General features: G+C 40.8%; 1 protein-coding gene across 3 annotated transcripts in view; it reads left to right on the top strand.

Moving 5' to 3' along the window:
- grin2da (glutamate receptor, ionotropic, N-methyl D-aspartate 2D, a) overlaps positions 1–27,516 on the top strand; it is a 69,170-nt gene that overhangs the window by 20,505 nt on the left and 21,149 nt on the right. The window contains exons 2-8 of one of the 3 annotated variants that reach the window (XM_035529242.2): positions 3,238–3,844; positions 14,069–14,335; positions 17,290–17,618; positions 23,123–23,237; positions 23,532–23,737; positions 24,782–24,950; positions 25,289–25,442. In XM_035529242.2, the coding sequence (XP_035385135.2) occupies positions 3,284–3,844; positions 14,069–14,335; positions 17,290–17,618; positions 23,123–23,237; positions 23,532–23,737; positions 24,782–24,950; positions 25,289–25,442 (1,801 nt within the window). In that variant the 5' untranslated portion in view covers positions 3,238–3,283. Of the gene's footprint in view, positions 1–3,237; positions 3,845–14,068; positions 14,336–17,289; positions 17,619–19,671; positions 22,497–23,122; positions 23,238–23,531; positions 23,738–24,781; positions 24,951–25,288; positions 25,443–27,516 lie in introns of those variants that run through there. The other 2 variants (XM_081705952.1, XM_035529243.2) reach the window with 2 other exon arrangements.

The following is a 27,516-nucleotide window of genomic DNA, read 5'->3' as shown; positions in this document are numbered from 1 at the left end:
GCTAAGTACCTGGTCTAGTTTAAAATGCAGAGGATGACATATTGTTATTTGCTGAGACTGAAACTACATTCTGAAACACATTGTCCCTTTGGGAATTAATTCAAGGTAATTCGAGGGTCAACAAATGTGCATGTGAACTTTTTCGGGAAAACATGCTATTATGGCCAACTTATTTGTGTCAGTTCCTGGGAGCAATCCTTTTCTGTCTGGTAGTAAGTGGTAGAATCAAGGCTATCCCATGGGAATACCACACAGGAATACCAATCTAGATGTAGAGACCCTCACTAGAGGTCCCCCGAGCCAGCCAATCTCTTAAATGAGCCAGTCAGGTCCTTCAAAAATAATACTTTAGCACCTCAGAATCAACCACCATAAAAGGATTGAGCTAGTCAATAAGCAAATAGTTAGGGCAACATTCTTTTTCTCTTTTTCAGTTAGCAAGGCAGATATACCACAGCCTATTATGCTTTGTGTCACACACAAGGATCTGCAAGATGGTACAAGACAAGCAGCATCAGCTGGCATATATTAATACAAACATGATTGGTTTGTCGTCACACTGTCTGTCGACTCACTAGTAATAGCGGCCAGTTGGAGAACAAAAAAGTTCCTTCAGAGAGCCGTGAAGTTCTTGCTTCAGTTCTCTACAGGCGCACCTGACTTTACATTCCAGTGATCATCTAACGAGCAGAATCTGACAGAATTGCTTATTGATGGAAACCAAACATGAGCTGCAGGACCAAAGCCTGGTAGTTCAGGTTCATATCCCTCCGTATGGTCGGGACCTGATGTACTTGCTATTCCCTTACTCCCTATTCATTTGAGCTAATTCATGATTCAGCAGAATGGCCCATACTGTCCTCTGCATAACTGTGAGCAAGGTGTGAATAATTCCTCTAGAGCTGTTGCGCTCCAGCATACATAATAGATCTGGGCCATACGAATGAGAGAGAAGCTCGGACTCAATCATGTGACGCAGTATGATGTCATGTTTTCTGTTTGTTCATCACAGGCTCTTCAGGATGAGCATATGTGGATTTGTGCTTCCATAGCCCTGTTTCCAATCTAATGATCATGAACAGATGTTTCATGTTCCTTGCACTGCCCCTCTAGCATGCTTTTCATGATTATGAAGCTTTGTGAGCATCAGAAAATTAGTAGCATTGCTGGAGAGATCCATGACTGTGGTCTCAGCAGAACTTTTATATTACCTGGGTCATTTTTATTGCATGTGTCATATTCTTGGGACTAAATGTTCTGCGTTTTGAATTTTACAGCCATGAAACGTTTGGTGGTGCAATGATGGGATTTCTGTTTGCGTTTTGTATTCAGACGGTAGTTTTTGTTGGTTAATTTTTCAGTAAGAGTTGGTGGGAGATCCCTTGGTGTGTATGTGCACCACTCCTGACTGCAGTCTTTGCCCATAGGCCAACATGAGTGCAGTAATAATGCACTGAATAATGCAACAGCGATCTGATAGGGTATTTTTTTCTTTTCAAGCGCCTTCATTTGAGCCTCTGTCCAGATCCTTTATTAAGCTTTCTTTTAAAGATTATTAGCCTTTGGCTTCAGTCCTGCTCTCCCTTTTGTACTTCCCTGTCTAACGCTTTCTCCCTTTCTTTCTCCCTCTCTTTCCTCCCCTTCTCTCTCTTCTCTCTCTCTTTCCTTCATTCCAGACTTTGCTATTGCTCTCTCTCTAAAACTCTCTTCTTCCTTCTCTTTTCAACTCTTTTTCTCTTTCCTTCCATTTCTCTCAAACTCTCTGCCTCTTACTCTATTTATTTTTTTCTTTCTCATTTATCTCTCTTTTCCATTAATCGCTCTCTCTCTCCTTCCTTGACTCTCTAACTTTCTTTATTTCTCTCGCCTTCCCTCCCTGTCTTATTCTTTATCTCTCCATTCCTTCCTCCTTTTCTCAGTATCTCTTTCTCTCTCTCTTCCCCTTGCTCTCTTGTTGGATTGGCTTTTTTATGTATTTCTTCTCCTCTTCCTACTTTTTGATACTTCTGCTTCGCTCGTGCTCCAGCTCAAGCTACTTTCTGATGTCTTAAACCCTCTAAGGAATGTCTTCTTTTTTCCCTCATTGATGACTCCACAACGTCAGAATAGGGTGGACTGAGCCAGCAAAATTAGAAGGAGTGAGAGACAGATGAGGGAGAATTTATGACGTCAGGTGCCTTCTGGTTCAAAGCTGCAACATTAGCATCTCCAGTTCTGAAAAGCTGCCAATATGATTAATAGACACAGATATGGCTATTTTTTCTGTGTGTGTTGGTGTATGCATGCAGCAGAGCTCTGGGTTTTGAGTCTAAATGAATGTGTGCATGTGTGTGACTGAGGATGATTTGTGGCTGTGGTTTTGCAGTATCAGGATGTCTGGATAAAATATATTCTGTGTGTGTGTATGTGTGTGTGTGTGTGTGCCATTTTTCTGTGTGAGTCCGCAGAGTTCGTCTGTGTGCATGCACGCGTTTAGTGGAAGGTTAATTAAAGAGAGTGTGTGTAGGCATCGGGAGGACTGGTAGCTGGTGCACAGATTCACTCAAAAATGATTCATGAAGTTGCATGTGCTTCACTTTGCTGTTCATATCTTGGATTTGCTTCTTGGTCCATCCGTCTTCGCTACTGTACGAGCACAAAGGAAACTGTGGCTAGCCCGAGCCCTTCTGGATTCACCGCTTTGCTTTCATTTTTGCGTTCATTTCTTGGATTCCTTAAGACCTACCACACCATATATAGAAGCTTTATAGCCTGGCTGATTGTGAGTTGTGATTTGGGGCTCGTTTCTCCGGTGATGGAGCTGAACCATGAGTCAGCACTTGTGGGGGGTGGGGTGGCGCAATGAATTCTGATGTACCTTGGGGAGGGTAGGCTTCATGGTAGCGAGCCCATGTGCTGGGACTCACGATCTCCTGTCAGGTTGATCTATCTGTGTACGGCCGACACTTAATTGGGATCCATTGACTTTGTCTTGACTGCTTCTGTTCCCCTTTTGTTTAGCTTACTTCCATTTTTATGCTGCATCTTTCTGTCTACCGCAGTCTTCATCATCTCTTTCTGTACCGCTCTCATCATCATCCCTCTCTCTCTACGACTCGCTACACATTTCTTTTAATATGCCATACCTCCTCTCTTATGCTTACTTTAATGACTGCAGTCAATTTTTTTCTTAACTCTTCAGTTTGTTCCTTTGCCCTAACAACCCTTTTCCCTTCTCTTTCTTCTCTTTCCATCAAGGTCATCTGAACAAAGCTTCCTGCACACCCACGTCTCTGCCCTCATCATGGCGGTGAGGCCCACCCTCTCGTTCTTATTGGCTGTGCTGGCATGCACTGGGCCGGCCCGGCCATCCCCCCCGCTGTTGCTCCGACCCCGGGAGAGAGAGAGGGACTCGGGCGGGGCCTCGGGCGGCGTCAACATCGCTGTGGTCCACTCTGGCTCCTCCCACCTCCCGGAGACGAGCATAGGGGTTGGGGGTGTGAGCGGCACCCCGGCAGCAGGCTCGGGTGCTGGACAGGGTGGCGGCGGAGGCACAGGGTCAGGCGGCCTGAGCAGCCCGAGCGGCCGGGCTTGGTCGGGCCAGGTGGGCGAGAGTGTGATGACACCGTGGGGGCCGGCTAACGTGATCTGGCTGGCAGTGAATGAGAGTAGCCCGGGCAGCCTGCTGCTCCAGCTGTGCGAGCTGCTGGCCACCACGCCACTGCAGGGCCTCGTGTTTGAGGAGGAGAAGCCACCACCACCCAACCGTGCGCCACTGGCACCCATGCTGGAGTTTGTCTCCGCGCAGACCGGCGTGCCTGTCATGGCTGTGGGGGGAGGGGCCGGTCTGGGCAGGGAGCCCCAGGTAGGAGGAGCATCTCCAATTTAATCACAATAATTCACCCAAACTTAGCGCTCAATAGGGCAGAGTTGTTGTGTATGCATTGAAACTAATCAAACTCCACTGTATGGGTTGGTGTGATTTCATGGAGACTTTTAGATGCTTCATGCTGCAATTTAATTGAAATTGATCAGGCTCCAGATCAGAAGTTTGTTTTTAGTAGGAATGTTTCTCCCTTCAGAGTGTAACATTTTACATATTAAAAATGAAACAGCTTGTGAGCCAGGGCCAAAGCACTATGTCAGCATTATATTTTATTTCATACATCATTGTTTGATTTAGCTGTGAAAGTATTTCATGGCCATTAAAAGTGGCAGCCCAAATCTTATACTTTGAACATTTAAAATTTATTTTTCTTGTTTTAACTTTTTAAACATTTTTGGACCTTAGGTATGGACCTTAGGTTTACATAGGTTTGTATGCCAGGTTGTATCACAAGACATGAAAAATTAGCTAGAAAACAGTGAAACCACAGACCAACTTCAGAGAGTAACAGCTCTTCTGAGCATATAAAGCCGGCAAGCATGACAGCAGGGGGTTCAGGTCACATGTTACTTAGTGGATAAATCCCCACAGTAAACACTGTGGACGTCACTACGTAATCAGTTGCATACAACTGTGTGCTGGTTATGTCCATTCAACATCCAAATTTAGCAAGACTACTTATTTAACTAAATTATGTAAATTTGCATTAGTCAATAACAGATTATGTGGGCTGATGTTATTTGCTACCACCTGCACTGACCCAGTGACCAGATACGACCAGGTGTTTTGTCTGATATATATATTTGGTTTCTGCTTTAATCCAAACCCATTTTATTATTGAACAAGTACAGTGCTCTCAGTCAATCCAAAATGTTATTAAACCTCATGGCTGAATCTATAAAAATGTAAAAGTGAGGTTTTGGCTTGCTTAGGACAATATATATGTGTGCATAATTATTGGGCAACTATTAGTGTGCATAATTATTATGTAACTAAATGAAAAACAGAAATTTTCCGCATGTCACTTGTTTATTTTCATCTGTTAAAGTGAGAATAATAAATAAACAACTCAAAATTTACATAAATATTTCTGACATTTAAAAAAAAAATCAGTGACCAATATAGCCACCATTCTTTTCAGTAACAGTCATAAGCCTTCCATTCATGGAGTGTGTCAGTTTCTTCAGTGGACGATCACATTTTTGTGAAGCAGGAACCACAGCCTCCCGGACACTGTTCAGAGAGCTGTACTGTAGGTGAGGAAGGGGGCCATGTCATTATTTTTTCATCTTTAAGGCCAGCCACACAGGGGAGTACTTCGATGCATGCAATGGAGCATTGTCCTGCATAAAAATGGTCTTTTTGAAAGATGCAGACTTTTTCCTGTAAAACGTCTTGAAGAAAGTGTGTTCTAAAAACTGGCAGTAGGTTTGGGAGTTAATTTTGAGTCCATCTTCAACTCAAAAAGGTCTAACTAGCTCATCTTTAATAATACCAGCTTGTCGCATTTCCCCACTTCCACCTTGCTGGCATCTGAGTTGAAGTGGAGCTGTGTGCCCATTACTGATCCAGAAAACGGGCCCATCCATCTGGTCTGTCAAGAGTCACTCTTGTCTCATCAGTCCATAAAACCTTTGAAAAATCTGTCTTCAGATATTTCTTAGCCCAGTCTTGACGTTTCAACTTATGTGTCTTGTTCAGTGGTGGTCGGGTTTCAGCCTTCCATACCTTGGCCAGGTCTCATTGTTCTGAACACCTTGTACTTCTGGGCACTCAACATAGGTTGTAGTTCTGGAGTATGACAGCACTGGAGGATAATGTGTTCCTGATCACTTCATGTATGATTCTTCTCAAATCTTTGGCAATTTAGATCTTTTTTTTCTCAACTCGTTTCTTACAACCCTGTTGACTATTTGCAAAAAAAGTTTGATGGTTCTGTGATCACACCCCAATATCTTAGCAGTTTTAAGAGTGCTATATCCCTTTGAAAGACTTTTTACAATTTTTGACTTTTTGGAATCTCTTTTTTTCCCCCCATTTTGCCTAGGAAAAGAAGCTGCCTAATATTTATGCACACATTAATATAGGGTGTTGATCTCCTTAGGCCACACCCTCCCTCATTACACAAATACACATCAACTGATATGCTTAAATCCAATAAGCATTCACGTTTATACAGCTTGGAGTTGGAAAATATGCATAAAAATGATGATATGGTCAAAATACTCTCTTGCCTAATAATTGTGCACACAGTGTGTAAGGCATTTATAGACATGTCAGCTCTCTCTACCATATTTCACACTTAGTACAGCATAGGCTGTAAGAATTCTTCAGGAGGCCTTGAACAAACTTACCCTTGAATAATTCAGCCTCTCCTGCTTTGTGTCACTGTTTGCTGCTGCATGCTGTTTAATATGATTTCAGCTGATCTGAGATGACCAGTTAAATGCACATAAGTGTCCAACCACCTGTCTGGTGTTATCTGGAGCAAATCATGTGCTTTAATTAACTGCACAGAAAAGAACAATGCTCCATTGAGGATTGTCAGGAGAGGGCGGGTGCTTAGGAGACGAGTTAATGCAGGCAGGGCAGGGCACCTCTCCAGAGATTTACTTTGAGTCTTTATGGGCCACCAACCTGGACATGGAGGGGTTGTTTAATTGGTTTAATTAATTAAGTCATGTGGTTAAATACTGTTGTGTAATGATATGATGCAGTCATCTATGCACATTGTACTGGCACAAGAACAGCAGAAAAGTGGGACAGAACAGGACCATGAACAGAGTTAGAAAGTCTGTTTATGTTATAATTCTAGGCTCTTGAAATTACAAAGAAATTCATCAGAAGATATTTATCTTTGGCAAATATGCAACTACTTCACTGAATGAAGAGTTCTAAAGATTAAACCATAATGATTTTTAAAAGATTATTATTATTATTATTATTATTATTATTATTATTATTGGGCTTATTACTTTTTATTGTTTGACTGATTGAGCTATAACTCACAAAGCTTCTGGTTCATGTCCGGTGCAATGAATTTTTAACCAGAAGGCCTGCTAACACAATTATGGCGTAGAGCTCATCTTTAATGTGTCCTACACTTGTTTCAAATTTGCAAGCTTGGCGTCCGAGGGTTGCCAGCACTTTTTCAGTTGCAAAGTACAGTATTTTCCAGAGCAGTGTACTTGGAATATACAGACTACATAAGGAGAGCTTATGAAGATGATAGCAGCTTCGTTAAAGGCAGGATGGGAATCCAGAGAGCTCTTCTCATACTTGAATTTGAAATGTATGAGACACAGTATCAAGAAAGCATTCACTCCCTGGACAAGGGAATAGTTCTCTTAGGTTACACCACTCATTCTGTCTCCAGTGTGGTCCCTAAGGCAGGGCCCTTAACACTGCCTGCCTACCTCAGTAACAGTGAGAGTTTGAAACAAGAGAGTCACACTGGCTCAGACATAGCACTGTGTATGCAAAGCTTCATGAAATGGGTTTCCATGGCCTACCAGCTGCACAAAAGCCAAAGATCACAATGTGCAATCCTACCTGTCAGCTGGAATGGTGAAAACCAGACCACTATATGTTTTCTAGAGGCATGAATCATGCTTCGCTATATAGCAATCTGATGGACAAATCTGGGTTTGATGCATGCCAGGAGAACCCTACCAACCAGAAAGTATAGTGCCAATAGTAAAGTTTGGTGGAGGGGTGATAATGGTGTAGTTAAATAGCTACTCCTTCTTTTTGGATTAAAAAAAACAATTTTCTTAAGGTTAACCTCTGTCACCGCATTCCTTTGGGACTCTCAGTTTCACAGTGACCAGAACATCCTTATTGCCTGTATACCTAACCCACTGCATCATAAACATGGCTTATCAGGGTACCCCTTGACCATTTCACCAACAAGATGGAAGAACACTCCTCAGGCATTCCCAGAACATTGGAATTTTATGGGGGGACAATTTTCTTTGCAGTTGTCATTTATTAAACAATTTTTATATCATAGACATTTACAGAATTTAGCTCCAAAGTGACTTATGATTAAGACTGAATACCACTTGAGTAATTGAAGATTAAGGGTCTTGCTCAGGGACCCAACAATGGTAACTTGGCAGTGGTGGAGCTTGAATTGCCAAATATTTGATTGGTCAAGTACCTTAACCACTGAGCCACCACTGCCGATAGACCCACAGTGCCACCTGAGAAGTGTTGTAATGTCATGTTTCTCCTGCTGAAATAATGATCTACAAGTAATAACATAAAGGTTTAACTTTGCATTCACAATGACTTCAAATTGTGTAACAACATCAAGTAATGTCTGGTTAGCATTGAATGACAGCATTTGTGATTATTTTTCTTTGGATCTTGTCCATTGTTTTTTAAAATTCTTTATTACCATTCTCTTACATCATGCCTGTTGCCTACAGGATTGTTAACCCCTTCTAATTGTGTTTACTGATAACCTTATATGAACCATCTAGAAGAAAACAGATTTGTCAATTTTTCTAGTATCCAGTCAAAGAGTTAACAAAAAAAGGTAATTAGATATATCATGTTAATCTGCATGGTACAATGTTTCATTTTTTGTGTTATGACCTTGATGTATGCAAGAATTAACTTATTTTATTTTGTTTTGGTTTAATTTTCTTTGTGGTAAATCTTGCCTAGGAAACTCCCTTTATCATTTGAGACAAAGAAAAGTAATATGCATGAACCTAAAATGAATATTCATGAACCTAAAAGAGCACATAAATACAGACCTCCACCCTTTGGGACTTACCTATTAAACTCAAAAGTGGTTTAGAAAAAGTTAGGTTAGTAAAAGGAAAAGAAAAAGGTGAAATTAATTTCGTAAGAACAAGAAAGTAAAGTTTCCCATGAGTAGAAAACTAAGAAAGAAAAAGAATTAAAAAGAGAAACTAAAGTTAAGAACTTATCACAAAGAAGATCTCTCAAGTTTTACTTTATTTTCTTAAATAAAAGTTTTTTGTTTATTCATTTGTTGGCAAAGGGTTGTGTTTGGCTACTCTCATAATGTATGCCCAGTAAACCTAATTTTATTTTTAGCAGATTTTTAAAATTCTTTAACTACAAGGATGACAAAGGTGGACCTTTTTTCTTTTTTTCATATCACAGGGGTCTAGAGTCCCCAATGACATAAGCCATAAAATGTTTTTCCCCTAGAAGAACCAGATTTAAACTTTGAAGTTCTGTTTGACAGTGTTTTTCAGTAATCTTACCTAAAGGGAGCAGAGAAAGAGTCATCAGTCATACCATCAAGCCATATACTATTGGCCAGCCAGTGGCAATTAGTCTAGGATCTTCAGAATAGGTATAAAATTAGAGAATGCCAAATGATCCCAGGTAATCTGCATGTTAGGAGTTAGCCTATGAAATCAACGGAGACCTCCAAAAAGGGGCAAGTTTTGGAGCAGGCAGCAAAGCTCTCTCCCTTCTCCTGGAATGTCTACAGACTCCATTCCAAGCCTTGGGCTAGCCAAGCAACTAATCCCATTTTAGCCCAGTCCAAACATGGGCAGACAGCAAGTTCAAACTGAAGGACTGTTTAAGTAAAGCAAGGTATAATAACTCAAAATCGATGCCATTGATTACCTGTAATTCTTTTCAGCAGAATTAGTTAGGGAATTCTCTCATTAAGTCATTATCCCAAAAGAAACAGACCAAAATTTAGGTATATTGGGAAAGAAATAAAACATATGACATAAAGAACATGGTGAGGCAGAGCATTTATCACAGTGTTCATTGATTACATTAGGGTAGAATTTAGACAGCTGAGACTTATAACGATGAACTCTATGTAATACTTTGAACTGGATCATTGGAAGTCTGGCACAAGGTGCACTGGATTGTATTCTGCTTATCGCGTTGTCCCAGCAGTGTTCAGTAAAAGCGGTATCTAACTCACATTCCTAGGTTCTCTTGATCTTATCCAAGGTACATATATCCAAGGCAATAAACCACAACAATATCCTTTTTGGGAAAGGTCTAGTATCAAAAGGTCTTCCAAAGTTGTCCAGTAGGAAAACTGGTATATTTGAAAAGGAAGAAAAAGCAACATTTCCAACTTGAAAATAACAAAATAGATGTGAAGAGGGCAGACTAAAGTCAGCAGACAATTGAGCAGAACTATGAAAGGTACTGTCATTATAAAGGCAGTGAAAAGACCTAATACCTCTCTCTTGTTCTAAAGGTTGTATCAGTCAAAGCTGGGGAAAATAAATGATTGTCTAGTATAGGCATCATTGTAGAAGATGACAGAAACTTAAAATGATGCCTGAACTGGAACCAAATGTGGAGAGTGGAAACCACAAGTGGATTGTTGGTCAAGTTTGAGAGCTTGAGTGCAAGCACAGAGGATGGGACACAAGAGTGTGCCTCCAACCTATACCATGGCAACCCTGGAGACTGAAGCCAGTGGAGTGCCTTATGGATGTGGGCTGACCAATAAAACAAACTATTTGGGAGAAAAAGCCACCCATCAGCTCTAAATCTCTGTAAAAATGATTTTCAGACTCAAAGTGTCAGTAAGTTGGTCCTGGGATTTGAAAAATATTCTAGGCAAAAATAAAGAAATAGTTTGAACCAAAAAATAAATCTAATTTTTGTATTGTTTACTCTGGTTAGTAAAGACAGAGGAAGAGATCTCCACCTCTGTAAATACATCTTGAATTTAATAAATAAAGGCGAAAAGTTTGTGTGGAAGAGGGAGGGTAAGCATGACATATTTGTATCCCCAAATATCTAAACACAGTTTAGCAAATTTAAAGGGAAAGACCGATTGAATAAGAGATAGTGCTAGTAAATTAACTGGATAACTTTTCTGTAAATTCACTTTATATCCTGAAAAAGAGCCAAACGTCTACAAAAGTGATAAGATTGAGGGAAGGCAGCTCACTGGGTCTGTCACATATAATAGCAAGTCATCTGCATATAATGACAATTTCAGCTCAATACCTGATTGGGTGATTCCTTGGAAGAGAGTAGAGATTTCAGTGCAGTTGGCAGTGGTTTGATGGCATGGTCAAAAAGCAGAGGAGATAAGGGACATCACTGTCTGATCCCACAGGACAAAGGAAAATAATCTGATTTGACACAATTAGTATAAACACTGGATTGAGGGGAAGTGTATCATAATTTTATCCAGGATATAAATTTGTCCAGGATATAAATTTTATCCAGGATATAAATTCCAAATCGAAATCTCTGTAACACTGTAAAGAGGTAAATGCACTCTACTTGAACGAATGCCTTTTCCACATCCAGACAGATGACGAGCTCTGGTACAGAAGAGGAATGTTTTGTAAAGATGACATTCAAAACCGTACCAATGTTACAAAAATCTGATGGTCCTTAACAAAGCCATTTTGGCCCTGTGAAATTATATTGGGAATAAAATTCTCTAGACACAATACCAAACCTCTGGCCAGAAATTTCTTGTCAACATTTAAAACAGACAAGGGTCTATTTGAAGTGTAAGAAATAGGATCTTTGCCCTTTTTCAAAAGAAAGGATATAGACACTTGAGTCAGGGTTGGGGCAAAGCCCCATTCTGTCTTTGAATTTGCATTGCATTGTTTGATGATGTTTTTTAGTAATCTTACCTAAATCATCAGTCATCAGTCATTTGACCAAGCCATATACTTTTATAAAATATCAATACATTTAGCTACATAGCTAAAGTTAGTTACCTAAAGCAGAATCTTATCTTAGATAAGAAAGAAGGCCGAATCTTAGCTTAGATAACATTATCGGTTCATATGTTCATTAACAGTAAACACCCATTTTTAGTTACTTATCTATTGGCCCTTCAGTAACCTAATATATGTAAAATCTCAACCTCAAACTCATTTTTATTCTGCTTTGCAAGAATATCACATATGTCACTCTCTTCATACTTAGTGAGTAAGAAGTCAAAGGAGAAGGCTCAGAACCTTGGGCAGCATAACCTTTAACCTGACAGTAGTGTACATTGATTTAATCAACCTGTGATGAGGCATGGCATTGAAAAATTTGCCTACCCCTATTGATACCCCTGGTTTGGGCTAAGCCCTTTAGTTTTAGTGAAGAGTAACTCTAATGCTACATGTAGCATTGCCTGTGGACAAAGTGAGTACGCCCAGTGGCCTTGACAGAGCTCTGACCTCAACTATACTGAACATGTTTGGGGTGAATTAGAACATCCAGCTAGCATCCAACATCAGCACCTGACCTCATCTTTTAGGTGGGCACAAATTTACACAGTCACACTCCAAAATCTTGTGGAAAGGCTTCCCCAAAGATTGGAGATTTTCACAGTTGTAAAGGTATGGCCAAATCCATATTGTAAAGGTGTGGCTATTTCCATGGCTTGGAAATGGGATGTCCACACACACACACACACACACAATGTAGGTCTGTAGCTTTATTTCCCTCCAAACATTATTCTCATGTACACACATCACTTTTACGCATGTCCCAAACTTATTGCCAGATTTGAATCAGATAAAACTGGTGCTGTGCAACTTGACCTATTTCAATTTGACATCTTTGCAAGTTGTAGCATTTCAGTAAGCACAGAGAGATTTTTATGCTAAGTAGTTCTTGATTTAAATGTAGAGGTGAGGTGTTAGTGCTACACTACAGGCACAAGATTTTCCTCTCTGGGTTTGAGGCACTTTGATTGAGTTGGTATTTGAAATAGACAAATTGATTGCTTCGGTTCATCTCCCCGTCACACCCTGTCTCCACTGTGCTTATCCAAAGTGGTAAGGCAGTGTTTATGTGATCTACATGAGATGACTGCTAAACAGATTTTGTGTTGTGACATTTAGAATTTATGTATGTAGCATCCAAAACAGGGTGTTCTGAGTGCTTATTAATAGGTGAAGCAGATCTTTGTCTAATTAGACTTTAAATACTTCAGTACATGAAAGAATACTGATAAACATGTTAAAATACAATGATAAAATGACTTGAGTCTTTATATTTAGGGTAATACTGAAAGCAGTTGAGGCAATTATCTTATCACTGCTAGGTGTATAATCTGCAGATAAGATAAGCTCTTTATTCATGATCTCAATTGATTAGATAATCACTTGCTGTCATCAAAACATTTGCAAATTTTTTTATTTTTATTTCAGCAGCTGTGCTTTGCCTGACGGACCAGAACATGCTGTTTCAGGATAATGATAATCTACTCCTTTCAAGAACCCACAGGTGTAAAAAAGAACAACAGCTTTTAGAAAATACAACCGTTAATTGTGTTTGCGGCGAGTAGCATTACTTGCCAGTAGGCATAAAACAAGCATCCTTCTGCATTCACAAAGTATATGATGAAGATGTATGGGTTTTCCATTACCAGGTGTCAAGGGAAGCATTGCCACATTTCACGATCAAACATACTGACTTGGTATCAATGTAATAAACATACAGACTTGGTGTCAGTATAATAAATCTCCTTCATTACGTACTAGAATGGTCATCTTCCTGAGCTCCAAAAAACAGTGCCATGCTGAACTGAGTGTCCTTGAACCAGACAAGGATACATAATGTCTCGTGATACCTGGCCTTATGAACAGCTACAAATGCCCTGTGTCACATGGTGTGGGCATTAAGAATGGCTGTGTCACACGGTGTGGGCATTAAGAATGGCTATGTCACATGGCGTGGGCATTAAGAATGGCTGTGTCACATGGTGTGGGCATTAAGAATGGCTGTGTCACACAGTGTGGGCATTAAGAATGGCTGTGTCATATGGTGTGGGCATTAAGCTCAGTAAGTGGGAGAGAATTATACATTTACAGCATTTGGGTGACACTTTTATCCAAAGCAACTTAAGGTTATGACTGAACACAATTCAAGCAACTGAGGGTTAAGGGTCTTGTTCAGGGGCCCAACAGTGGTAACCTGTTGGTGGGGGGGCTGGAACTGTTGGTGGTGGGGCTGGAACTGGAAACTTTCTGATTACTAGTCAAGCACCTTAAACACTGAGCAACCACATAAAAGAGTTCCGACAGAACAACAGGATTAAAATTAAGATAAAAGCTAGCTGGCTAATAAGGAAAAGTGCAAACCAGTCCTGGGATCTTCTACAGGCAGTGTGCCTTCTGCTATTTTAGGTGACAGTGATGTAAGAAACACTTATGAGGTTTTATGAAGCTCTAAAGTATGCTTCTGATGTTCTCCGCCTGTCCTCAGGAGAGCGGCTCAGTCTACCTGCAGTTCTCCTGCTCCACGGCTCTGCAGTTGGAGGTCATCTTCGAGGTGCTGGAGGAATTCGATTGGACAGCCTTCTCTGTGGTTACCACCCGTCATCATGGCTATGAGGACTTTCTGGCCATGGTGGAGGGCATAACAGATGGCTCATTCATTGGCTGGGAGAGGAAGAACACGGTGATGCTCAATGTGACGGACGACCCCGGTGGAGCACGCACCCGCAGACTGCTGAAGGAGAATGAGGCTCAGGTGAGGAACGAATGAGGCTTAGGTAAGAAGTGGATGAGAATGAGGAGAAACCAGTAGAAGATGGTCTCACAGTTTAACTTTGTTATTTTACCTTTCGCTGTAGTTACAGTAAACAAAAAAAAACAAAACAACAACCCTCCTGACCCATTTGCTGGCTGTACTGGATGTTTTTTATACTAGTACTGTCCCTGTTACTTTCTATTTTTTTGTGTGTCTTTTAACAATGCAGTGACTACACTCTCTGTCTCAGTTACTCTTCTTACTTCAATTTGATGATGCTTCACAATTAACAATTGTTTTGTCAAACTTGTCTTGGTTACTAATTGTAATATGAATGTAAAAATGAAAAGAGGAATAACCTGTTGATGTAATGACACTAAGCCTGTCTAACATCATCATTTCCTACAATAATTAATGTCAGGTCACTAGTGCCAGACCACAAAGTCTTTCAAAAGTTTCTCCTATATGCTGTTTCCGTAACTCTCTGCCATTACTCTGAGTGTAAACCTTTCATGTCTTTCTTGTTTGACCTTTCCATTCATCTCATGTTTCTGTACTTTTTGTACCCCTCTGTGTTATCCGCTAAGGTCGTATCATTGGCTTTCTTCCTATTTCCCTTTAGTTGCTTACTCTTTTTTCACTCTTTTCCTGTCTTCCTCTCTTTCCTTCCCCATGTCTGTCTTTCTCTCAACTCAAACCATGCCCTTTATGTGAAGAGAAGGGGGTCACAGAGCCTACGAGAGGGGAGATGGCATCTGTAATGTTACTGAGCAGTGTGACATTAAATGACAGTTCCCATCTGACCCAAAGGTGACCAACTCAATCTTCCACAGGCTGGCAGCACAAGAAGGGATTTTCTACATTCAGTGACTTGACTGATTAATTCTCCTCAGTGTCCAGGCACCTGGACTTTCAAGACCCTAATCAGTGTTTTGATTTGGGGGACAAACCAAACTGCAAGTCACCGTGTCTCCTGTGCAGTCAAACAGATTTGCAAAAAATTACAGTGGCAGGTTATTAAAGAGTGAAGTCCAAATTGGGATCAGTGCTGAGTGAACTGAGAGTGGGATGGGAAGATGGAACTGCCACTACTAATGTTGCCCTATTTGAAATCTTTCATGTCACACTGTCCTGGAAAATTTGAATTGCCAAATTTCATTTTGGATGACAATACCAAAGAACTGTGCTTTGAGGTTCTAAATGTGGTGTTTTTATTCTTTTAGGAAAGATTAATATAACCCCTTAATAGAGAATACATTAGAGAATACTTTTTCTTTGAGTAACATGATTTGATTGACATAGTTGTCCATAAAGCATTGCACTGTGATGGTAGGAGAGTAAACACGTCTGCCTCTACAGGTTAACTCTTTATATAGAGTTTAAGCTCTTTACATATAGCAAAGATTATTCATATTCACTTAAAATTCAAAAATTCCTATTCATTAAATCTACAGTAATTAAAGCTGCAGTAAAACCATTGAAAGTGGCCCATGTTAAACTAAAGTTTAGCTTTTAGTCATGATTTCTATCAGCTAAGAACTATTTTGAAGGTACCATAGTACTTATACCTCTATACCTTTCATAGGGATAATATGTTTTGAGTGCTAATGTTTCTCGGAAATTTAGTGTGACCTAGTTCCATTTTAAGACACCAATCTCACTTTATAGTCTGCTGCATTTGGCACTTCTCTTGCACACCACACTCGTCAAATTACACATCCTTTTAAAACTAACTGTTATTATGGATGAGATAGGTTTTATACTAGGGAATGCAACTAATCCCTGAGGCAGCATCTATGATGCCAGTCTGCTACTCCTCTAGTATTAACCGACAGTTTGTGATATTTACATTTCATGATGTGACAAAATGTCAGTCATTTCTTTACCCATGTGGATTCATCCATATGCATAATAAATGGCAGCTGAGACCACACTCTTCCTTGTTTAGACAGTGTTCTCTATCTATAAAACTATTTTTTTACTAATTTGTGAGTTTTATCCATAAATATGTAGATTTTATAAACCAAAAAGACAAGACCATTCATTAATTATTTTTACTTTGTCTTTGGATACAGAAGTATATTAAAAACAGTCACTGTGGGGCTGTAATGTGAGTAAGTGTTCACTTTCATTGTAATAAAATTTCCATCGATGTTTGCATATTCCAGTCTCCGAGTACTTCTCAAGACTCATTAAATGTATTATGTGATATGTCTTATTAAACTAATGATGCATGTTTGTTAATCCTTGCTTTCTGTCACTAAAAGCAGGTTTCCTAGAAGCTTGCAGTGCATTGCAGTACAAATGACGAATCACAACTAGAAGTTCTTTTTAGTCTATCTGGAAGCTTAATCTGGGTCTGGGAAACAGGCATGTTTGGAAAACCTTCTGCCATGCAATTTTGATGATATGAGAGAATGCAAGCAGTGAGTTGGTAGATCGCTGTATTGTAATTCTTATTGAAGAATTTGGTTTGTATGTATTTTCCACCCTGGTAGAAAGAATATCTTCAAGATTCTTCATTCTTCTCCTTTGGGTTCCAACATTGCAGTTCTGAAACACAAGTGAATATCTTCGCAATATGTGTTTGTTTAGAAAACCGATGTTTAATGTCTACAGCACTGATAATCAACCATTTTATTGAAGAACTACACTGCCTCATAATGAGTCCTCTGGATAGATCTTCTTCAAGATTTTCATTTTCTGTCTGAGAAGGCTGCACAGACCTCTGGGAAACAGTTGCCTACTACAGATCGAAGAAGGCTTCTAAACAAATGTTCACAGCTGACCTTGCTTGTCAAATGTGCAGTGAGACCTTGATTTGCTGAGTAGCTGTAGCGTTGTATATGTGTATAACAATAGTGTGAAGAGCGAATAACTTGGTGTCTTAGGTTCTGATGATCTTTTACCACTGTCACATAACATCCTCAATCTTGTTTTACTGTTTTTTGTAGGTGCGGCTCCTGTACTGCTCACATGAAGAGGCGGAACAAATTTTTAAGGCGGCATGGCTGTCGGGACAGGCCACGCCCTCACACATGTGGTTTGCCGTGGGGCCTGCTCTGTCGGGACTGGGAGTGGAGGGTCTTCCTAAGGCTCTGTTTACCGTTCGACCACAGGGATGGCGAGATGAGCCCCGTCGGCGCATTGCTAAGGGTGTGTCGGTACTGACGCATGGTGCCATGGCTCTACGCAGGGAGTATGGTGGTGCCAGAGGCACAGGCTTTGCTGGGAACTGCGTGACAGATGGCAACCACACACAGAGGGTGCGGGACAGGATCAGGTAATGTGGGACAAGATGTTTTGAGGGTGTGTGCTTCACATATCACTGTCAGCCAGAACATGCTGGTTTGAAGTGGAGGGGGTCATTGAAATGTTTTGGATCATTGTCACACTTGATCACTAGCTAATAGGTTTTATCACTTGTGGCAGAGCAAGAATAGCACTGAAGTATGTGGTGTTGTGTGTGGTAGAGTCCCTCAGGACCTGGGCTAAGAACCAGTAGTAAATATCCACAGATTTTGAAATAACGTGTTTTAGACGCATGGCATGCTGAGTGTAATAGCATCTTGATAGCCCCGAGGGTCCAAACAGTACATTCGTTTCCTTTTTTTCATGCTAAATTACACGTAAACTGACTGATATTACCCTACTTATATAGGAAATAATATAGGTCAACCGTGAAAGAAAATCAAACCATCTTCTGGATTAATAATGGAAAGATTTGAAAACGTATTCAGAATGACCATATCAAGCAGAACCAGTACTTCTCCTGTATTCAATATATATCAAGCAGAAGCTAGATATTGATCTACTATTTGCAACGTGAAAAAGTTCACCATCTCGATTTGCCAAGAAAAGAGTTTCTTTGCTTCAAGAACTCGATTGTTCTATTTTAAAATGTGGTTCTGAAAATGGTTCATCATGCTGATTGATTTTTTTGCTTGCCTTAAAATTTCTTAAATCACATTTAGGTTTGATAAATGATAAGGAAAATAAAATGATGAAAGGTAATATTCTATTACATGTTAAAAACTGCTTCAAGCAACATTTCAGTGTGTCATGGTTCCACAAAGTTGCAACCTCTTTGGGTACCACTGGTTTCTAAAGGAGTCTCATTCTTTGTTCCTCTTCTGCTCTCCACTTCTCTCTTTCTCTTTCCACCTCTCTACATCTCTTTCCATTTCTCTCCACTTCTCTCCACCTCTCTCATCCTCTCTGTCTCTGTACATCTCTATCCATCACTCTCCAACTCTCTCCTCCTCTCTCCTTCTCTCGCCACCTCTCTCAGACTTTCTCCACCTCTCTCCTTCTCTTTCCACCTATCTTTACCTCTCTTCATCTCTGTCCACTTCTCTACATCTTTCTCCATCTTACTCTACCCCTCTCCACCTCTGCATTAGACAGCAGATACTGCAGGATTTGTTGATTTTCCTGTCAGTCATAGGTCTCGTAAATCTTTCCATTCCAGTCAGAGGCATTAAACCACAATGCTGGCTTGTCTTTTAATGGAAAAGTGCTTTCATTGTAGCATTCCTGTCACTCAGTCCTAAACTGAAAGGATCATAATGGGTTTTAAGCCTGTCATTTAACATGTCACCAGGAATGCTGAGCTCAAAGGAAGGTTCAGTGGAGAAACTTAAACTTTAATGTATTAAATGTTCTTTATCATCAGATCAATTTTCTTTTCTTTTTTTTTTTTTTTACAAAACGTTTACTTTGAACTTGTCCCCTTACTCCAGTCTTAAAGCCCACAGTCCACACACTTGGTAAAAATATTTTCATTAGAGTCATAAGCATTTACACTACTCTGATGTGCCCTTTACAGTATACCTGATCTGGGAGCAGTTAAACTGATTTTCTCATTATTTAAGACAAGTCCAGCTGTGAAGAAAAATGGGTCATTGGACACAGACAGTGTTGCGTGTATAAGAGAAGAAGACAGCTGGTGAATGGACTGGGGCTAATGCTACAGACTTGTTGCCCCCTACTGCTGACTTTTTGCTACTGCATAAGATAATGGAGTGTAATAAATGCTAACCTACTGCCTCTCTTGTATCTCTTTGGCCAGATTACTGCTGTTATTCACACTCTGTTATCCACTAAACTCTCTCTCTCTCTCTCTCTCTCTCTCTCTTTCTCTTCTGTTTGTCTTGCTTTGTTTTTTGTTTTTTTTTGTCTTTTTTATTACTCTGTGCTTGATTAGATGTTTTTGGTGTCTGATTCTGTCACTCTTTCTTTGCTGCTGCCTCACTCACTGCCTTCCCCACATCTCTGCTTCTCTCATTGCCCCTCTCTCTTGCTCATCTCTCTTTTAATCTGTACATTCCTTCATCCTGTTCCCTATCTTCACTTCCCCCATCACCACACTACGGCCTCATCTTTGATCTCATCTCTTTGTCTCTCTCTCTTGGCTCTGTGTCTCCTTCAAGCTCTCCTCTTTTGTCAGTTCCAAGCTCCGTCTCATCCCCCGTTTCTCCTCCACTCACGTCTCCCCCACGGCCGACTCTAAAGAGGCACGCGTTCAGTGTCGTTTTGCATGTAAATAGGATAATTGGATATGGTGGCAGAGTGCATTGGGAAATATCACTGGCTGTCACCAGCAGAGTACAGATCTCCCTAACCATCTCAGACATGTCATCACGCTCACACACACACACACACACACACACACACACACACACAAATATAGCATTTCTCAATGTAAAAAGGTAGGCCAGCCCCTGGTTTATAAACTACCTGCCAAACAGTGTTGTCAGGTGGCTCACAATGCCGGTATATTGTCTTGCTTCATGGCAGAGGTGAGAGAGATCATGTCGTGCTTTTCTCCTAGTGTGAGCAGAACCATGTGTGCTGGCAAAGACCCGAAGCCAAAAGAGCACAGTGCATGTGGGATTCAAACCTGGGGCTGTTTAGCACTTAGACCACTTGTTGGTTTTGGTGGGAGGGGCATACTGAAATGCTCTGTGAAGTACATTTTGTCACCAGTAAATGTGTGCTCGCACACACACACCCACACACACCCACACACACAAACACAAACACGCACACACACACAGACATACACATGCACACACATGCACGTGGACATGCAAGCATATACACACACACAAACAGACACACACATTCACACACACATACACGCATGCACGCACACACGCATGCACACACACGCATGCATGCATATGCGCATGCAAGCATGCACACACCTGCACATTCACGATTGCACACACACATGCACATGCACATACACACGCACGCATGCACGCAGACAAGCACACACACAGACAAGCATGCACGCACAAACACACACATACACGCACCCTCACACACTCACACACACACACACACAGCAGAGAGAAAATGCTGCTCATCACCGTATGAATGCTGCTTTAATAGAGACATTAAATCTGCTTCACTGTTTCAGATGTTTAAATACTCAACATCAACCAACCTCCACATGGCCCCCTATCCATATTCCCCCTTCTCCTTCCCCCAGTGCCAGCCACCTCTGCCCCTTGCTATTTGTTGCCCTGCTGTTGGACCATTTTGGACCATCTTTGGCCATATTTCTCATAAATCGATCACACCCGATCCCTAACATGGTTATGCTGATGTCAGTCTCCCATCACTTGCTGACATCCTCAGGCCATGGAGGGCGGAGCCTGTGAATGCACACATGCCTGTGCCACATTGCTCATGGCGACACTGACACATGGTGAAGCTGATGCGTGAAGCCAAACTGCACCTGCCAGCGCTAGAACGAATGCATATACCAGATAGTGTCTCTACTTCTTCACATCCTCTGGCACTAGACCATATCTCCTTGTGGTCTGGTATCACCTCTTCCTCATGCTGTAGTCTTTGTCTTGCTGCTCATTTGCCTGCCTTGAATCTACATCCCTCTGGTTCACTCTATGTCATTTCTGGTAACCACATGAGGCTTCATATGTCACTCCATCTCGTTCTCGGCCTCTCATCTGTCTTTTTGCTTTGCCCTTTCTTTTTGTCTTCCCCTTCTGCAAGGCTACATGTGCACGTTCATTTGTACTGTTGTGAGCGTAAGACTGACACCTGTATTCTGATAGGAATGGCACGCCAGGCTGTTTGTTCACCCCACATTGTAAGGCATTAGCAGAACACATATAATGTCAATGGCTGTGTCGCTATGACAACATTGCAGGGGGCGAGAGACAATCTGAGTGGATGAGACAGACATAGAGGGGTTACAGGAAGTGTCAGATGCTTCGTTGTCATTTATATGCATGTAGGCCAGAGGAAGTATTTCATACTGTAATTATTTTTATTGTTTCATGTTCTTTTGCTGCGAACTGTGTGACGCTGATGTGGGCAGGGGGCAAGGCATTGAAATGTGGTGGTGTGTGCATGTATGTGCGTGTGTGTGTGTGTGTGTGTGTGTGTTTGTGTGTATGTGTGTGTGAAAGGATGTTATTTGGTAGGTGCACATGAGAGGCTGAGATAGAATACATTTCTTCACACAGGGTGAATAAAGAACGTGTTTGACATTAACAAAGTTATTCATCACCTCTATGTCATCATCTCCACAGACTTCTAACCATATTACCTGTGATGAATGAGACCGCTTTCACCAGTAACACCACTGGTTTCCCAGCCCATTAAATGGGCATTAAACAAACAGCTTACTTCACCAGTCATCCTGACCAATCCACGGAAATAAACGAAATCTCTTATACAGTGCTTCCTGAATTATGGATTACGTCTCAAGTGCAATTCCTTGCAAGGATTCGAGCAGCAAGACTTATGACACAAATCTCATTAAAACGTGGGGCAAGCACTCAATAATATAATGTGCTAAAATAAAAATGAGAAGCTACCAAAAGAGGCTTTATCTCACACAAAGCAGCTGCAGCCCCATCGTCAAAAATGAGGGGGAGGGGAGACTAATTGTAGATGAAAGAGGCAGTGCCCATTTGTGGAGGGAAGCAGAAAACAACGAATTTTGACATTTTCTCCTTTTCTTCCTTTTTTCACCTCTTCTTCTTCTACTGGTGTTCTGAGTTCCTCTGCTTTCCCTGTTTCGGCGTGGCTCTTGGATGCCCAGTTGTCATGGAGACACGCACGAACATCTCAGCGGCATCCTAAGAGCCCTAAACAGTGGAATATTGAAAGCAAGACACCGGTGAGATGGCTAGTGTGCGCTGTCTATTGCCTGATGGAAACTACAGGCAGAGTGATCCCTTCTCTCCAGTTTCTCTTCCTTAGATATGTTTATTTGCTGTTTGAGGTAGCCTGCACAATCATTCACTCATTCATTCCTTCATTCATTCATTCATTTACTCACTTACACATAACATGATTCATTCAAACATATGCGATCTTTCACTGCAGGCCTGAGCTCGACAACCAATTTTCTCCCTTCCTTCCTACTACATGTCCTCATTGGTTAACTCATTCATGCATTCATATTCATTGAGAATCCAGGACTATCTCCCTAGTTTTCAATGGCAGCATTGTTAAGAGGTTTATATAAAGGTCCCTGAAGCATTCAGCACAAAACACACACAATATACAGAGTGGGAAGGTGACTAATGGAACTCCGATCTTTCTCTCTCTTTATCTCTGCCAGCTCTCGCTCTCTCTCTCTTAATCACCCTACCTCTCCCTCTGTCCTTCCCTTTACTACTTTCCCATTCTTTATCACCTTTCTTCTCCTTAATTTGTTCCTTCACTCACAATTTGTTCCTCTCTCTCTTCTTCTCTCTCTCTTTTCCTCTCTTTCTCTTTACCTCTTTGTGCCTTGTGCAGGTACTTCAGTAACATAACACTATCGGGGCGAGACTACTCCTTTAATGATGATGGATATTTGGCCAGTCCACTAGTGGATGTCATCTCCTACATGGCTGGGCGTGGCTGGGAAGAGGTGAGGGCGAGAGCCTCAGTTGTTGTTCATTAATTCATTCATTCATCCATTCATTCATTCATGTGTTCAGTGGATTAACATATTTAAATTCCTGACTGTGATTTAATAAAATGGCAGACATAATTTACTAGTGCAATCCAATCAATACAAATAATCCTCCTTTTAAATCCTCTTTTTATAATCAGTCATATTTTTCAGATTTGTGTGTGAAGAAAAGCCATTACCATGACCATTAATAGCTTTAGTGAGTAATGGTGGTTTAATAATGTATAAGTGATATTTCCCATTATTCAGGTAGGCTGGTGGGAGAATGGTGTTTTGCGTCTGCGCTACCCCCCTTGGTCGCGCTATGGCCCTTTTCTCAAGCCCCTGGACGACAGCCAGCACCTGCGTGTGGTCACGCTGGAGGAGAGGCCCTTTGTCATCGTAGAGGCTGCTGACCCAGGCACCGGCTCCTGCATACGCGACTCTGTGCCCTGCCGCCTGCCACTCAACAACAGGTCAATGCACAAAACTGGAAGTTCTTTTAAAAAAGGCTTTTTCAGGCAACTCAGTGTTTTGGAGCACATGATATATATATAGTGTTTCTACACCAGTGAGTTCCTACACCTACACTGAAAAACAATCAAACAGTGCATGCTTCATTTAATCAGGAGAGACATTCATTCTGTGAAGAACTGACAAAGTGTTCAAAATCTTTATATTGACTCTTGCCAAGGACTAGACGGCAACAAGAAATATAATAGTTTATTATCTAGAGATGCCAGAGACATATACTCATTGAAAGAAGGTGTAACATGTTGAAACCAAATTGATTTTACTTTGAATGTATGCATAATATACAGTTATGTTTTTGTATTTAGAATAGGTTTATTTTTTGCTTTTGGGGTTTGAGGGCTGGTGTGTTAGCTGTTCAGACATTTCAAAATCTCATCCATGAACAGAGCACAGGGATGAGACCAATCTGAAGATATATATATATATATATATATATATATATATATATATATATATATATATATATATATAATTTATTATTTATTTTTTTTTACAATTTATGGCGGTAGTATGTTTCACAGGATTAAGTACACGTCAGTAAAAAATATTTACATCATTTTCTAAAGTTATTCAGATGCAGCAGAACCACAAACTAAGCACATTTGTTTCCAAACCTGACACAAATGTATTGTCTGAAAATTTGATTGATTATTCATATAAATTTTTAAAATAAATTTTCACATAAAATGAAAATTAATATATTTTACTTTAAACATGTTCAGAAATTATTTTGTGGTTCAGAAATTATTTCCTGCAAAGAACTAAGTGTATGTGTCCTCATGTGCCTGAATGCACTGGTAAACATTTGTAGTTTATTCACTCACTCCACTCACATCAGGAGATGTCTAAGTTTACCACACTAATGCAGACTCCATTCTCAGACTCCATTCTCAGACTCCATTCTCAGTCTCCATTTTCTTCCAGCTGAAGCTCCTCTCCCTTGTCCTCTCTTCTATCACTTAGCCTTTCTCCGTCTTTTGTAACAGTGCCCTGGTGGAAGGAATTCAGTCCATGAAGCACTGCTGCAAAGGTTTCTGCATTGATGTCCTCAAGCGATTGGCTAAAATAGTGGGGTTCACCTATGACCTCTATCTGGTGACCAATGGCAGGCATGGGAAGAACATAGACGGACAGTGGAACGGAATGGTGGGAGAGGTGAGCCAATCGTTATTCTTTTAGACTTTAAGTTGACTTTGAATCAGTGTGTCGCAGACTCCTCTCTGAAATGGGCGTGACCACTGTCTGAGAGATGGCAGAGCTCATCATAGTTTAACAGTAATTATGCCCTTTTGCAGTAAGTGTTTGAAGTGTATTACACAAGGTGCTTGTCACCCCAGAATAACTTTTGTCGAGACAAACCTTTCAGATATGCTTTCATTTAGTCAACTTAGAGAACATAAGCTGTGGTAGCATCAGTGTAACTGCAAATGTAAGTGGTTTGAATGGGTGTTATTTTGATGTTTTATTCCCCCGTTTGTCCCCCTGTTCACCAGGTGGTGTCCAAGCGAGCTGACATGGCCATTGGCTCCCTGACCATCAATGAAGAAAGATCAGAGGTTGTGGAATTCTCTGTTCCTTTCGTGGAGACTGGCATCAGCGTCATGGTCTCTCGTAGCAACGGCACTGTGTCTCCTTCTGCTTTCCTTGGTGAGAGAGACAGACATTACTGTCACAGGGTTTCAGATTTCTGTACTGTTTCACTTTTCTTCTTCACTCTTCTTCAGTACGAAACAGGAGAACAGATCACAGACATGCTAAAAGTAGAGCAGTCTACAAAGAGAGAAAACAGCCTAATCACATAGTCAATTCAGTGCTGATGACAGATTGCCTTTTTAAGCCCTGTATCTTTATTTGTCTTGCTGTCTGGTAGTTTTTTGTGTTGCTACTGTGGAACATGAATGCATGTCCTTTATTTACAATTGAGATTTGCCTGCACATGTTGCACCAGCATGGCAGGATCCACCAGCCCTCTAATGAAGGTGGAGGGGGGGTTGATCAAATACAAGTCAGTCATTTTCTTCTAGTAAGTCAAATAACCGTAGAACTTTGCTGACACAGATTTAGGTTTGCCAGCAAAGCCCCTTAATTTTGCGATTCATGGTGAAGGCCATCTATCAGACCCAATGATCAATTCGACTGTGAAATTGCCAAATCAAAACATCCTTGGAGAACTCAAGATGGCTTGAGACTAATGATTGAATGAGAAATGTTTAGAGTATTTTAGTCTTTAATTGCTGTTTTGCTTTAATTACAAGTTTTTCTTGAGTTAGATTAATATATTAACTCCTTCTCAGTACATGGAGAGAAAAAAGGATTCATCATGCACCACCACTTCATAAATGCTGTTTATTAAGATAACCTTGCTGTCTTTTTAGGTGTAAATTATAAGTATGTATATATTATCTGTCATGTTATCTCTTAACAGATGCAATGTTGACATGAGCACAATAGCTGACTAAATATGAGACTGCAATAAAAAAATCCCTGTGAATAAGTAAAGTGACCAATCTTAAATGACCATCTGGCCCAAAACTATAGATTACTGCAAACTGAATGTTGGCTTTGAGTCTTTGGTCAGACTCTTGTTTATGGCTGGCATGAAAGATACAGTCTGATACTGTCTCCCAGTGTCAGCCTCTGCCATTGTTGTATTCTTGCTACCACCAACCTTGGGCGAAGGCCCAATTCGTGCTTCTCTTCACCAATCAGGGAAAGTGAAGGCCCATTACCTGCTTCTTTTCACCAGTCAGGGAAGGTGAAGGCTCAGCGCGTGCTTCAAAACGTTCAGCTTGCCAGTGAGCAACCAGAGTTGCATGGAAGTACTGACTTGGTTGATGTGACCTTGCAGACACCTGGTCTGGCATGTACAACAGTCAGTGCATGGAAAGAAAAGAACTTTGCCATACAACAAACATTCCAGCAACAGGAAGCATGCTCCATCCTCGAGGAACAAACTACACCCTAATGGTAGACTTTAGTTATATGCTGTAGCAAGACTGTCAGCACTTTTCTCACTGTCCACATGAAGCTGTAACATTATAGAGAATTTTTTGGTACCTTGTTCCTGTTTTGCTCCATTCAGGACCATTCCCTTTTGAAATCTGAATAACACATGAAGTTGATTAGTGAAATTGGATTGGCATATACAGTGGTGTGAAAAAGTATTTGCCCCCTTCCTGATTTTCTTTTTTGCACATTTGTCACACTTAAATGTTTCAGATCAAACTAATTTAAATATTAGACAAAGATAACATGTAAACACAAAATGCAGTTTTTAAATGAAGGATTTTATTATAGGTAAAAAAATCCAATCCTACATGGCCCTTTGTGAAAATGTGATTAAACCTGATTAAACCCCCTAAACCTAATAACTGGTTGGGCCATCCTTAGCAGCAACAACTGCAATCAAGCATTTGCGATAACTGGCAATGAGTCTTTTACAGCGCTGTGGAGGAATTTTGGCCCACTCATCTTTGCAGAATTGTTGTAATTCGGCCACTTTGGAGGGTTTTCGAGCATAAACCGCCTTTTTAAGGTCATGCCACAGCATCTCAATCAGATTCAGGTCAGGACTTTGACTAGGCCACTCAAGTCTTCATTTTGTTTTTCTTAAGCCATTCAGAGGTGGACTTACTGGTGTGTTTTGGATCATTGTTCTGCTGCAGAACCCAAGTGCGCTTCAGTTTGAGGTCACGAACAGATGGCCGGACATTCTCCTTCA

This window comes from Electrophorus electricus, chromosome 2 (genome assembly GCF_041902795.1).
Source record: "Electrophorus electricus isolate QZ-2024a chromosome 2, ASM4190279v1, whole genome shotgun sequence".
NCBI lineage: Eukaryota > Metazoa > Chordata > Actinopteri > Gymnotiformes > Gymnotidae > Electrophorus > Electrophorus electricus.
The sequence above is the reverse complement of the archived record's forward strand: the minus strand, read 5'-3'. Positions and strand labels throughout refer to the sequence as shown.